Raw genomic sequence first — 15,651 nt, 5'->3', positions numbered from 1 at the left:
CCCTGTTTCTAATTTTGAGAGCGCCCTAGGCGCTTATTACGTCAAATATGGTAATTTTAAGACTACATACATATTCAGTTTTATCATAACTCCTCGTAGATTCTCAATTAATTGTAATTATTTCAGCTGAATCAAGAAGCGATTTGTCTCATATTTGTTTTTTTATTTATAATGTCTTAATGTGAACAGGTAACATAGATGATGGGCAGGCAACAATTTTACATCTATGGGTCACCTGTGCGACGGCCTTGTTGGGTTATATAATTATTTCAGACACTGGACCATGAAGCCCATTTCTCCTGTCCCTTCAGTGATAATGCTGGAATATTTCTAGATGTAATGTGAAACCATATACACTATATGATTTGAAACTGGGAATATACCAAAATGATAACGGATCTTGGGAGAGTGAGCAATGGCGAGTGGAGACAATGATGAGTCAGTTAAAATTTCAAGTCACATCAGTGTTATATCAACCATATTATGACTGGAGCATTTATTACCTATATATAAAATATAATCCTGCCAAGAAAGGACAGTAAACAACATAATATTATACAATTTGGTCTACAGATCACCAGCAACCAAAGGTAGATCACCATACTAGGGACCATGCATGGTAACCAAGCTGAATTCATCCCTCTAGCTGCTGGCTATTGTTTTCAAGCTGAGCCGAAATGATCAATATAAACTTATTCTTTGATTAAAACAGTGATAGATCATGATATTCATGTGCTATATTTACTTGTGTGTACATGAAAACACTGAAGTCACAATTTAACCATATAATAGAACGCTGGTTTACCAGTAAACTGTTATCACTTGATAAAATTAAATATTGAGTGATACAAATGAAATATATCAATAAATAAGCTTTGATACACTGTTCATTATTTATTTATCAGTAATACAAAATATTGTAATGTAATTGGGATTGTTCTGAAATAGCCTATTGCTTTCGTGAAATATTTTGAGTTTTATGAAAATTTGTTTGTCGAAAATCATCATCATGTTTTATTTACTGTGAATTAGCCCTGAATTTTGTGTCAGTTGACTACGTCGGGTCAGTGCAGAAAATATAAGGGCGATATAGGCATTGGTGATATAAAGGCCTATATTTGACATTGGCACTAACAGTTCTATAAATCCATGTTCGGTGGTGAGTGTTTACAAATGTAAATACAGGCTAAGACACGAAATGGGAAAGGTGTAGATGCAAAAATCAAGATTCAGATTTCTTTGAAGTGGAACAAGGTTGTGAGGTGCACAAATTGCCACAAAACCACTTGCATTCCATGTTTGATTCGGTGCCAAATGTCAGAATTTGCTACCACTTCTCAGCACTCAACAAGTCGTTTGACGTTTCATGAAATATATCAACTGCTACTAGCTAGAAACGAATCATAAGACAAATGTTTTTTCATCTTCAAAGCAATACAAATAAAAACAGTGAGTTGTGTTACATTTAAAAGCAGCCATGATCATTACTTACAAACAATTTTGGGTCGAATTCCATGTACCGAGTCCTTCTCTGTCAGTAATCTAACACCATCCTTGAGTAGACTGCTGTCCTACAACTAATGATTTATCGGAATATTATTGATGGTGATGTTGTATAATAAAGCATGTGTTGTCGCTGATTATACATAAGTTTATTTATTACACAATACAAAAACGTTGACGTTTGTCTGATTTTGTAGGTAAATATAGCTAATTAGACTAACAGAATGAATAACAAATACGGTAAAGGTCAGTAGTTGTTACACAGATAGCATACTAACCGGCCATTTTGGATTTCTCCGCAGAATATTTTTCAAAGTAGCTATGGCAACGAGTTCCATAGGTTACAAATGAAAATTAAAGATTAATTTATTAGAATATCTAAAAATTATATTTCATTTTAAGAATTATTTTTTCTAGATTGATATTTATATAAATAGATTAATTCTTCAATTACACATTTCAACCAATCATTTGACCCAAAATAACAACTGCCAATAGATGTGTGAAAAGAAACGAATATTCCAGGGACATTTTATTCCGATTCCATTTAAATATACTGTAATAATAAAAAAATATTTAACATGTGGACGATTATGATTACTATACTAATACATAAAGCGTTGACGTATGTTAAAATCCCGGCGTGTATAATGAATAGAATTGTAACTAATATATATAGATCTATATATTCATAAATATGTGTTTTGCTTGTTTTAAAACGCACCTAAAACAATTCAAGCCTTATTACCAGACTCTTTATTTTTTTATATATGCAGATGAGCTTTTTTCTATTCTATTAGATTCTGGTAAAGAGTATTTCATCCATAAATGTTAGTCCTTTTTCATAACGCTCCAATACGTGTCAAGTTGACAAATATGTAATGTTTTGTTGAAATCGAAAAAACAACAATCTCTATCATTTCTGATTTGAAGGGCTATTTTTCATGACGAATTAACATGCTTAAACTTCTTAGAAATTAAAGGATGAAATATAATTTTTATCAATTAATATGTTAGAGATCGACGCAATCAATATGATCTCAATTACAATTCCTCTCAGAATCTCGTATTCTTTTATAATCCCAATTTTATATATTTCCGCTTAGTGAATAAGTGAGTGGTTAATATGCCGCTACTTCGCAGGGGACAAAAACTGGACAGGACACATCGTACCCATGTGAGGAATCGAACCCGGGCCTTGGGAGTGACGTGACGAGCTAACACAACGCTAGACCACCAGGATGACATACATCAACCAAGCCAGCGAGCCTGACCACCCGATCCCGTTAGTCGCCTTTTACGACAAGCATAGTCGCCTTTTACGGCAAGCATGGGCTGCTAAAGAGCTATTCAGAATAGTATTCTACCCCGGATCTTCACGATCTATTTTGGATGGCATCAGTCACTGTCGTAGAAAATGAACTGATCGAAACCCTGGTATGGTGAGGCCATTGTATTAATTCCTAGCCTATATTTCTCATATCCACCCTCCGCTTCAGAGGGGGCAATTGGGAAAAAATACGAAAAACTACAAATATTAAATGACCTGCCTTTTATCATGTTTATTTAAATATATATTTTAAAAAAAAGAAGTTTTGACCATTGCATATCAAAACTTCAGTTAGGGGCCTCTTATAAGTTGTGATGTATCCAAATGAAGGCTGATATATAAATAAGCGTGTATACAGCCAGGCAATCTCCTCTCGATATATATATATATATATATATATATATATATATATATATATATATATATGTGAGTCTTTTAGACTTTCAGTGCGACGTTTCTTTTTTTTAATGTTTAGATATAATTCAATTTGACCTACACATGCTGTGATGAACACACAGAGTACACTAACGAATGTGGAATAGGCCACTTATATGTATAATGTAAAGTATTATTTATTTGGACTCGGTATTCCTTGTTCGCAGAAACATTGAGTCCCAGTTTTATAGAAACTGAGGAAGAATGGCGGCGCGAAATTTGCCATCTCATGGCGAACCTCTTATCATCGATGAAATATTCCAACGATTATCATCTGATATTGCATCGATTGATGGAAAATCGGCAAGAATTGTTGGGAGGTATTTATACAGACGTTATTCATCAATACTGACTTGTGATGCTATTTTTAGCCGTGTATTTTCACAAGAGTTGATACTGAGACCTGTGCGTGTGAACAGGTGAAAGGTCGGGGAGGTTTGAGTTTGATATGAATAACATTCCGATATTTCACATAGGCTCGCCACACACTAGCGAAGTGATGACTTAGCATTACAACACTGGCATATCACGTGAGTGGACGTCCATGTTTGTAAACAGCTCATAAACGCACTTACTAGGATATGAAAGCAGTATGGTCGAGTATCGTAAAATCGTGAGTCCCATAAGTTCGTGACGTGTTTTCACACGCAATTTACGCGTGTTGAGAACGTGAAATGCGTCGAAATCATACGACGAACACGGTTTTACCTTGGTGAGGTGAGGTGAAATAGGGTTTAACGTCGTGTCCACTTATATAGCGACGTGTGTGTGTTTGTGTGGCTTCTTGTACTAGTCCGGACTGATGCCGATTTATAGTGCTAGCCCACTGAGATACCATTCAGTTAACATGAATACCCCAGTCAGACACAGTCTACTGACTCCCAGCCGACCAGTCCTAGTTTTTTAGCCCCTTTATGCCGAGCACCAGAAAGGGTAACAATCAGTACCATCTTTTAATGTCTTTTTGTATGACGCGGCAGGGGATCGAACCCCGGACCTTCCACTCTCTGGGCGGATGCTCTACCGCTATACCGCTATACCATGGAGGCGGTCGGTTTAACCTTGGCTTGGCTTAAAAAAAATGATTAATTCTTAGGGTTCTTGCAGGCAATATGAGGACCCTGTAAAGTAATGCTGAAGGGGTCATTGTTGGCAGATGTATATACCCTAGGTAGGTTTCTATATGCTTAACCCTCTTGGTGCCACGGGACCATATATGGTCCCTCACTTTTCACACCCGCATAGTGCCAGGGGACCATATATGGTCCCGAGAAAATGCCCCTTTTAAACTGTGAATTTTGATATTCAACACTGAGTGCGCTAAGTCAAAACTATAACCATCATCACCCAAATCATCTTAGCTTTAACATCGTGTAACTCGTACTTTATACAGTGCTACGGATTGCGAAATATGGCGAGATTAGTAAAGTGGCTACCGCTCTTCTCGGCCTTTTTCTGCCATGTTTGAACACCAAGCGAATGACGGCGAATTTTGATTATGCACCCATGTCACATACACGTAAATATTTTCAGACAAAATCCTTGTTCATAAGAAAAAATATGACCTGAGTGATCAGAAAGACATATTTTTCCCAACTGTATACTTATTCACGTAAATACAATTCTGTTCACTCCTTATGAACAAGTTTATTTACACGTTTTGTATACTTTTATCGACTATCGGTAATGGCGGAATGGTCGGTACACATGAGAAAACGACAGTGTATATTTCCATTACATTTATGACGTACATTGAATGAATTTATAACCATCATCACCCTAATCATCTCAACTTTAATATCGTGTAACTCATATTTTATGCAGTGCTACGGATTGCGAAATATGGCGAGATTAGTAATGTGGTTACCGCTCTTCTCGGTCTTTTTCTGCCATGTTTGAACACCAAGCGAAAGAAGGCAATGTTTATTATGCACCCATGTCACATACACGTAACTATTATTATATCAGACAGCCAATTTGAAAAAGAAATCTGATCGTGCTGATCAGAAATGATTTACTTGTCCCCACTGTACAGTTATTGGCGTAAGAGTACTAACGTTTAGTCGGCCACGGTAGTTTTTTGTTCCAAGTATTGCATATGTTTATCGACTGTGTGTCATGGCGATTTAGCACGGCGCTACATACCAACCGACAGTGCAGATTGTCTTCTTATTTATGATGCTGAATTACAGAAAATATTCAAATCAAAGATATGGAAAGATAGCTATAATCGTTAATATTAAGTTGGTATTGTGTATATTTATGGGCAGGAGGTTCATGATCAAAACCTAAACATTGAATGGCCAAGCCCGAAGTGATCGACAGGGCACGTTCGCCTCATATCTGTGCCGCGATTTCTTGTTTACAGGTTGTCCTACATACTTGCCCGTTCAGACAAATAACTGCTACTTTTTTCATATGAAATGACTAAGAGTCATGTGTGATTGCTCAAACTACCTGACCGTGTGAGTGACTTGCCCTAACTGTTTCACATTTTGTCGCAAATGGAGATTTCAGAAGTGTGGCCACGACATCTAACGTGAGTCGACGCCATATTGTAAACAAATTGTGTCAAGGTCGGTTCCACATGTGGTAGCTCAGGCCCCGTTTCTGTCGATGGTACACGCGATACAAACATAATGCAACTACTGAAAACATCAACATAACTTCTACAATGATGACATCAATACCTTTTTGTATTGGATTAACCGCTTATGGATACGCTGTGCTTTTAAGTTCAATTTCGATTTGTTTTTCCTCTCATTGAAACTGTGATAATGGCGGTGTGATTGGTTTGCTGAAATAGTATTTTCCATGAGTCTAATGTACATAGTACATGTTGTGATTGTAGAAGATAATTGATAACCAATTGTGTATGCATATATATCATCAAATACACATTACTAATCTCTTCAGAAAATGGAATATATTATAGCTCGTTTTCAAACATTCTGCTATGGATATTAGATCAAAAAATGATATTAGATTTACAAATTATTTATGTACACTGTACTCTCGATTAACGTATGATAATCTATTGGAAGTCTTCAACTCTTATTTGATATGTCATCTGAAATGTCAGCAATGAGTACAATTAATTTTATTTCGTTACAATCTGCAATTTTATTCAAATAGGCTAATAGACTGTCGGTGATTTCCCGCCGCTGTGAATTTGTCGTCTGGACAGGTGCGCGTGATTTGACCTCGCGTGTTGTGACGTGGATGACGTCACTTGAAACAGCTGATCTAATGTTGTGGTAGTATAATGGATACACGTGGTTTCATTTTCCAAATAACAATATTCTCTTTGACTGAACTAGAAAGCATATCTAGTACATCACGATTGGAAAATGTCTACGGCGACCGAATAGAATATTTAGAATATTTGGCGCAGTTTTCTAATTTTGGTATGTTGACATGTGCTTTTCATATATGTTTGAAGGCTTAAATTGATATTCCAAAAAAATAATATGCATTTAGTTGAGTACAGTGAGAAAGCTGTCAAAATGGATCCAATATTAAACCACCTAGATTTTAAAATATTTTAGCTTCATCTATTGGAATCTCGAATGGTTCAATTTATAACATAAACAGTAAAAGTAATTAGATCTTCTCACAATATATAGATAATCAATTTCTGAAAGACAAAAAGTTTTTAGTGTAAATGTGACTTCGTTTTTATGTTTTATATAGTTATATGTATGTCTTTTTTCACTCTGCATTATCTAAATTACCAAATACTTCGACCAGTGACATATAGTAGTAATTAGATTCTACTTTGTTTTTTATCCTAGGTATGAAATAGATTTTCTTTTTAAATAAATATTTGTCTAAGAGCAAAATCAATACATTCTTGTGGGTTTTTTTCACCATTTTAATTTGTATATCTTCCCTCCAAGCTGTTGTTTAGCTAGGCCAAAATTAAGAAAAAAAAGGAAAGACATAATAAACCATTTTTATGTAAGATTTTGCTGGTTAAATTTTCGGAGTTCAATACCAAGAATATATTTTTCCTTTTATGACAAATAATTCCATTACTTTCATTGACCTACGATCATTATCTATTTCAAACTTTTCCTTCAGTAGAATGGGATGGAATGGGAAACTAGTGGAAATAAACTATCACGTATGTCCTTTAATGTACATGTACATACCTAGCTATAGGTGTAAATACACTTCTAAAGTCGTATTTATAAATCAAATGAATAAATGAAAGAAAAAGTGGTATTTCATGGACTGGCCATACAAGTATATTTTGAGCAAAGGTCTAAGTTAGGCAGCCAAGTGCGAAATACGAGCTGATACGAGGATGTATGTTTTCTGGTGTTCATAGTGAAACAATGACATATGGCGCCCGAGTTGCGAGTGATCGAAAATAGGTTTGTTGAATAGATTTGCTGCCCATGAAAACGTTTCAACAATTTTGATTGAATCTACATGTACTTACTCTTGGGTGGTATTACGTTAGTATAATCTTGTTAATTATTAAGAAATAACAATGATGCCCGATATTGAGCGATGTCAATTTGAGTATTGTCAGGGCTGTTTAGCGATCTTTTACATTTTGTCCTTTGAAAATGTACGATGTCAATTACCCGGAAGTTGATTTTATCACTAATAAAAGAGCACGGTCATTGAAACATACATGGACGTAACTGGGATTTCTTCACGATATACATTCCAAACTGTCATTCGTTTTGTGACATAATCTTTGAAACAGTCTGCGTATGAATTAATCACTACCACTTCCGTCAATTTTGTTTTGACGTCAAAAACACGCACAATTTCATCGGGTTTTTTTATCGGTAAATATAACTCACGGAAAATTCTCAGTGAATGTGTACTTCAACATGAATATCATATGTCTATCACTGTTAGGACATGTACTTGCCAATGATATGAATTATTGGTCATTTAGATTTCAAACAAGGGCGCTTACTTGACTTTGCTTGCCATATTCGGGAGCGTTCATATTACGATTAATGTGGAAAAGTAGGAAACTTATAATACCAGCACATTTATCGATGGCTGGGCAGTGCATAGATCTTTTGGATTTGGTGACTTTAGATACTGTTGGAAAGACAATCAACTGGAGTTGCATGTTATACAATTTGGTTACATTGTGTGAAGAAATAAAGACGTTGCAACACTTTTGATACAATGTATACGTTTTTGTAACCGCGACGTCAGCATAGTGCGGCACTGAGCGGTTTGCAGGCTGACTGACGTCCAGGCACCATGAGGGTTAAGTATACTACACAGTGTTTGCGTTTATGGCGTCCTATATAGAAAAATAGGCACTGAAAAAAATAGGACTCAATTAAAGCAACACACACACGTCCCTTTATGCATTTTTCATTTTGAAAAAGGTTTACTTCACACATAACTTATTGTTGTTTTGTTTCGAGTTTTCTCGCTCCCAAAACCCATGTGATAATGTGTATCCAATATTCGCTGGGTTCCAGTGCTAGCCAGATTTCGTTCTGACCGCGGGAAACTGAAAGGTATCCGATGACATTGCTCTTCCATGTCGTGTTCGTAATGGCATCGCTGATTGGTTTACAAAAAGGAAATAGAAACGTAATCCAATCACAGACCTTGTTAACAGTATTTTGTCAATGTCAAGGACTAAAGTCAAAATGACATCACAGACACTTTGTCAAAAGAAAAATAGTTTTCAAGAAAGTTGGCTTGAATTGCCAATGTACCCTTCTGCGGTAGAAACTAACATTTTTAGTCCACAAGTCTTTATAATGATAACATATAGCAAGACTCTTACAAATGGCAAATTTCTACTAGTCCTTATGATACCTTAACTATTTGGCACTTTGGCAAGGACTACAGACTATTGCCAATTTCTAACGCTGCCCTTTAACACTGTAGGCCGGTACATTGGCCAAAAAACCTGGAGTCCCCAGACACTGCAGGCCAGTAGACCGGCCAAGCTGAGTCACATCAAAATAGAGGGTATATAATTCTATGAACCTGCCTGTCATATCATTCATTTATTAAATCTATCACATTTCACAATGTCTGAAGCACGTATTCCATTTCAGTTTATCATTTTTTATCGATAGATTAAAAATTATTCACTATTTCCCCAATGTTATTCAAAATAAAATTCTCAGACACACACTTCGACAGCTGGTCCACATATAACATGTCAAAGAGCAAAAGAAATTTTTTTTAAGCAAATCTTTAAACTTATTGTACAAAGTAATAAATAAAATCAACACAAACATATCTAAGGTTGTTAAATGAGGATGGTACCCATAACTGCTGTAATTTGATTGACAGCCTTAGGTCATGTGCTCTAGTTTGACCAATCACCACCCTTGTAGCAAATTTCAGCTCTGGGTGAGGTTAGTGTAGGGGTGTGTTGCAAAGCGCTTGCAAGTGATGTACAGCGATTCGCCTCACGACAGTGCGCTTACTTTCAGCCGCTGGCTGAGGTCACTTCGTTCTCAAACCAAAATGGCCACTGACTTTGACAGTGGAATAAGAGATTATTGACTGGATCAACGGGGAAATGAGCTAAGGTAGCTAACACCCCATCATCCTCAGTCTGCTCCACATCTTCAAAGTAAGAGCCTCTTCTGTAACGCTCTTCATAACGTCAAGGCAACCAAGTGGTAGTTGCGCCGCCATTTTGGAAGAGTGTGCAGGCGCTTCGACCAGTTGCAGACCCCGGGGTGAGCAATTAATTTGCTTTCTCTTAGCAATTCGTCGCTTGCAACGCCCCCTAGATGTAAAAATAAGACTTCTGAAATGAAGCTTCGAAAACAGACGTATTTCTTCATGTTACTGAGCGGACGGCCGCTGTTATCGGGAAATTGGTGATGACAGATACTATTAACAATTCTTTTTAAAATAATTTTCAGATCACATAAACAATGAAAATATTTTAAAAAATAGGTGAGTGGATTTTATGAATTTTTACATTTGACAAAAATTGACATATTATCGCTTCCTTGGTTCTTAATCTGGACGGTTTGAATGTGTAAGCTTGCATTTTTTTATTTACAACTTACTTAATTGAGTTGTAAATGCTTTATTTAAATAATATGATAAATATAACTTTCATATGTATAAACAGTATAGCATGTAGTTGCAAAGATGTTTTACTACGTTTAACATTTAGTCTATGAAATCTTATATTACACAATACCTTTCTCGACTATAAAAATATAAAATAATTTTCCCTATGTTGATTTCCTAGCTAGAGCTGGCTAGACTTGCTTTTGTATAGGTTTCTAGATTGGTGGGGTTTTTTTTTCATAAAATAAATATATTCCACAGGACTAACGTTTTACAAGCAGATATTTTCCTTGATAAATGTTGGCTTCATCTATCACACAAGAGTCTCTGGGAACTTGGTGTCCCAGCAGTTACAGCTTCTGTGGTTGACCATGCTGACGAGAGCCAAGAGTCAAGTGCCTAATCTATGAAGATTCTAAGATGTTTTGTGTATACACATAAAAACACTTAAAGATTTTAACCACACACTTTATTTATGCTCAGAATGGCCTAAAGTTCACCAATTCAGGTCCACATTTAACATACCGTATTCAACGTAATAAGGGCCCAGGGCGCTTTCAAAATTAGAAATAGGGGGCTCTTATTAGAATATTATTTTGGTGAAAAAAACACTTAAAAGATAAATTTCGTGGTTAATTCTGACAGCCTGTAATGCTTATATGCTGCAGATATATTTTTCCAGAATTTAATTGCCCGTAATTAAGGGTGCATATAACACTCCAGTGCATTGTATACGCGAATAAAAAAGTCTTGTGTACATTGATCAATCGGAAGGGGTGCTAATTGGGATTGTTCACTAGCCAATATATTAGTAAATATTGCTGGGGCGCTTATTACGTCGAATACGGTAATTTCTTGCAGATAATGCCACCAAACCCCCCGAAATAGCTTCACGGCTAATGCTTCCCAGGGGACCCCATTATTTTAGAGAACAATGCAAATACTGTCTGTATAGTCTGGAAGTTAATTTAAGGTACTGACGTTTACTACAATATCTGAAAAACTATTGGACCTACTCCAGTCAAAGTTGGTATGAGATTATTAAACAGTCCTACGTAACTGGATATTACATTTAAAGACAATCAGTGCATGAATAAAAAATCTGTCTATTTAGCTATCACTATATTTCATCAACAACCAGACCTGTTCGTCAAGGGTGGAACGAGCATTCATTGTAACAGCCATCTGCATAATGCTACCCCTGAGTCACAGGGCCATATGACACAGTTGAACCAATCAACTCAACTCGAAGGGGTGCACGGAAATCACGGGGGCAACGGGTTGCCCAGTCGTCTAAGGCGCCGCGATTCACTGTGCAGAGTTGCGTCCCTTGGGCACGCCAGAAACCTATGATTGTGGGTTCGAATCCCGGGTCGCCCCGATTATGTTTCTAGGATTGTCAGCACCATACCCGTGCTCGTGGGTTTCACCGAAGTGGTAAACGTCTGAGACCTGCATCACTTCGGGCTTTCCTCCCCCATTAAGCTGACACGCCGCAATATAACTGAAATAATGTTAAAAGCGGCGTTAAACCCAACTCACTCACAGGAATCACGCATGCACGAATACAGTGTTATGGCTGTTTAATAATCTCATACCAACTTTGACTGGAGTAGGTCCAATAGTTTTTCAGACATTGTAGTAAAAGTCGGTACCTTAAATCACCTTCACGACTATACAATCCAACAAGGTCGTTCTTGAAGTGACTGAGCCTCTATAGTTTTCTTTCAGACTAGAGGAGCACAACATCCACACCTGCACAGCACAAGTGGTGGACTCCAACAACCGAAGACCGCTCACCATTGACACCCGGCTTGTGGAACCATTCAGTGCCAAGATCGGCTCTCTGTTTCAGTTCATTGGTGAATTAGACTGTGCTTCAAACACTAATGTAACTCTCAAAGCCAGAGTGGTTCGTTGTGTGGATGGGTTGGACATGAAAATGTACCAGAAAGCCTTGGTGGCACAGAGACAATACTTGGCCTCCAGGAAGGAAGACTACAGTTAGTGGGCAGAAAGTGTTACGATGGGATGTGATACGATTCATATCACACAGACAATACATGGCCTCCAGGAAGGAAGACTACAGTTAGTGGGCAGAAAGTGTTACGATGGGATGTGATACGATTCATATCACACAGAATATACTTGGCCTCCATGAAGGAAGACTGCAGTTAGTGAGCAGAAAGTGTTACGATGGGATGTGATATGATTCATATCACACAGACAATACTTGGCCTCCAGGAAGGAAGACTGCAGTTAGTGGGCAGAAAGTGTTACGATGGGATGTGATACGATTCATATCACACAGACAATACTTGGCCTCCAGGAAGGAAGACTGCAGTTAGTGCGCAGAAAGTGTTACGATGGGATGTGATACGATTCATATCACACAGACAATACTTGGCCTCCAGGAAGGAAGACTGCAGTTAGTGCGCAGAAAGTGTTACAATGGGATGTGATACGATTCATATCACACAGACAATACTTGGCCTCCAGGAAGGAAGAATGTAGTTAGTGGGCAGAAAGTGTTACGATGGGATGTGATACGATTCATATCACACAGACAATACCTGGCCTCCAGGAAGGAAGACTGCAGTTAGTGGGCAGAAAGTGTTACGATGGGATGTGATACGATTCATATCACACAGACAATACTTGGCCTCCAGGAAGGAAGACTGCAGTTAGTGGTCAGAAAGTGTTACAATGGGATGTGATACGATTCATATCACACAGACAATACTTGGCCTCCAGGAAGGAAGACTGCAGTTAGTGGTCAGAAAGTGTTACAATGGGATGTGATACGATTCATATCACACAGACAATGCTTGGCCTCCAGGAAGGAAGACTACAGTTAGTGGTCAGAAAGTGTTACGATGGGATGTGATACGATTCATATCACACAGACAATACTTGGCCTCCAGGAAGGAAGACTACAGTTAGTGGTCAGAAAGTGTTACGATGGGATGTGATACGATTCATATCACACAGACAATACTTGGTCTCCAGGAAGTGAGCAGAAAATGTGAGCAAGAAGGGAAAAAGCTACAAGTCAGTTAGATGGCAAAGAGAAACTCTATTCAGGGTTTGAAATTCCTAATATGTAAAAGTATGGTTATATCATGTATATCAGAATGGCATGGGTAATTGGTTACATCATAATGGCATGGGGGAGGTCGGGTAGCCTAGTGGTTAAAGTGTTCGCTCGTCACACCGAAGACCCGGGTCCGATTCCCGACATGGGTTCAATGTGTGAAGCCCATTTGTGGTGTCCCCCGCCGTGATATTGCTGGAATATTGCTAAAAGCGGCGTAAAACCATACTCACTCACTCACTCACTCATAATGGCATGGGTAAAATCTGTTTCCTGACCATAAAGGGCACACTGAGAAATTGTATTTAACAAAAACACCTTGTCTAATATTTATTATATAAAGTCATCGATAAGGGGGACAGGTTTTTTTAAAACTTGGTTGTAAATCTGCTGACACAAACATATTGAAATGTTGAAAAAACGAAAATAGAAAGCAGATATTTTTCATTTTCAACCGACCATGTTTAAAAAATATCATTTACAGTCACGACCAGTATAAATAAATTATTTAAAATTTATCTTAAAATTCCTACCCCCATTTTTGCCCCTTTTACTTCTTTCCTACCTACTCACCATTTTGAGGAAATTCAAAAAAATATTTGAAATTGGATTTTATGTTCGACCTACCAACATAATTATTATTTTGCCAAAAAGCTGTAATTCCCTCCAAATGCCTAAGTGTACCTTCGCACAGGTAATGAGGACCAACTCATGGCAAATGAGGAACATATGAATGTTCCTAAATAAGCATGTTTTTCAGATGGATAATAGACCAGTTATGCAATGTGGTTGAGAGGAAGTAATGTGGTATGTTTTGTTTCATGCTTATTATTCAAGTTTATTTTTACAAGGCAGGCCTCAAAGTTGCGACCTGAATTTCAATTTGTCTACTGTCTAAAATTCAGAGGTAGTCAAATGACTACCTTGAAAAGGTACTAATTGGTACTAATTGTACCCGCAAACAATTCCTCCTAAAGTCAACAATGAACCTAAATACATAAATATTTCCTCTCTTCTTTTTTTTAAGGAAAATCTGCTCTCATATCCTGATAAATGTTAATGTAATTAGTATTTTATTTCAGTTGACAATGCTCATTGGATAAGCAAGGATATACCTGTATAATCTAGTAACATAAATTGCATCATTGTTCGAGTCACAAATAACAAAACTCAAGTACAGTTTCCACTAATAATCAATTCCAAGACTAGTGCTATGACTTGCACATTTGATAGTTATTTCATAAAAGATAATTTCAAATGCTTTTGGCTACCTACAATATTGGCTTGATTTTACCATTGGCTACGTATTGGAGAAAACACGCTCACGAGGTTTTGGTAGACAGAGCATGCCCTTGGGAGAGGGTACGGATCTTGAAAAGGACATTCTAAAAACCAGTGAGGCTTATCAACAGCTCTATAGCCTCGTGGTACACTCTCTGGGCTACAGATATGAAGGTTGCGAGTTCGATCCTCGGGAATATATAGAAAACATTTGTCATTTGATTTTACATTTCATTACATGTTACAATCTGAACAGAAGTTATATTAATAAAATCCCAGGGACATTACAACGTCCCTGTTTATGAGATTTAACCCGACTGTAAAGTGAAACCTCACAATAGGTTTTAATGCCTATAGAAAGAATTCTCTTACTTAATAGCGATCCCAATGAATAAGGTTTATAACTGGCAAAAAATACTTGTAGCCATATGGCTACTTGGTAAAAGTTTAAACTTTGAGACCTGTAGGGGAGCCGTGCAAAAGATTGCTATTGGATACAAATTGTATTACTCTAATCCAGGGATTGCAGAGTTGTGTCCCTTGGGCACACCAGAAACCTATGATTGTGGGTTTGAATCCCGGTTTGCCCCGATTATGTTTCTAGGTTTGTCAGCACCATACCAGTGCTCGTGGGTTTCACCGAAGTGGTAAACGTCTGAGACCTGTATCACTTCGGGCTTTCCTCCCACTTTAAGCTGACACGCCGTGATATAACTGGAATACTGTTAAAAGCAGCATTAAACTCCAGGGATTGAGAGGTTTACCGATCTGAACATTTTGCATCTGACAAAATCTATATTTACATGTCAACCTCCAACCCACATTCAATGCTTGACACTTACATTATGATGCTGTCATGTTTTCTTCTACACATATACTACTCAAAAGAAGTTAAGGAACATCGGATATGTTTTTACCTGTGACTATGAGTATGGTTAATCTACCATGGCTGGTGGGTATTGCAACACAC

At 37.4% G+C, this 15,651-nt stretch overlaps 2 protein-coding genes across 3 annotated transcripts in view; one reads left to right on the top strand and one right to left on the bottom strand.

Moving 5' to 3' along the window:
• LOC139458164 (ubiquitin carboxyl-terminal hydrolase 2-like) overlaps positions 1 to 1,567 on the bottom strand; it is a 31,534-nt gene extending 29,967 nt beyond the window's left edge. For both annotated transcript variants that reach the window (XM_071239496.1, XM_071239497.1), the window contains exon 1: positions 1,493 to 1,567. The gene's annotated coding sequence lies outside the window, so the exon portion shown is untranslated. The remainder of the gene's footprint in view (positions 1 to 1,492) is intronic.
• A 1,905-nt stretch (positions 1,568 to 3,472) lies between these two features.
• LOC139457507 (uncharacterized) lies at positions 3,473 to 12,431 on the top strand. Its single transcript, XM_071238893.1, has 2 exons — positions 3,473 to 3,588; positions 12,038 to 12,431. Exons 1-2 carry the CDS (start codon positions 3,473 to 3,475, stop codon positions 12,312 to 12,314), a joined length of 393 nt encoding a protein of 130 aa, XP_071094994.1. The 3' UTR covers positions 12,315 to 12,431.
• The last annotated feature ends 3,220 nt before the right edge of the window (positions 12,432 to 15,651 follow it).

The sequence above is a fragment of the Haliotis cracherodii genome, unplaced genomic scaffold, assembly GCF_022045235.1.
Source record: "Haliotis cracherodii isolate W230 unplaced genomic scaffold, xgHalCrac1.p SCAF_12, whole genome shotgun sequence".
Classification (NCBI taxonomy): Eukaryota; Metazoa; Mollusca; class Gastropoda; order Lepetellida; family Haliotidae; genus Haliotis; species Haliotis cracherodii.
Note: the sequence above shows the minus strand (reverse complement) of the source record. Positions and strands in the feature narration are given on the sequence as shown.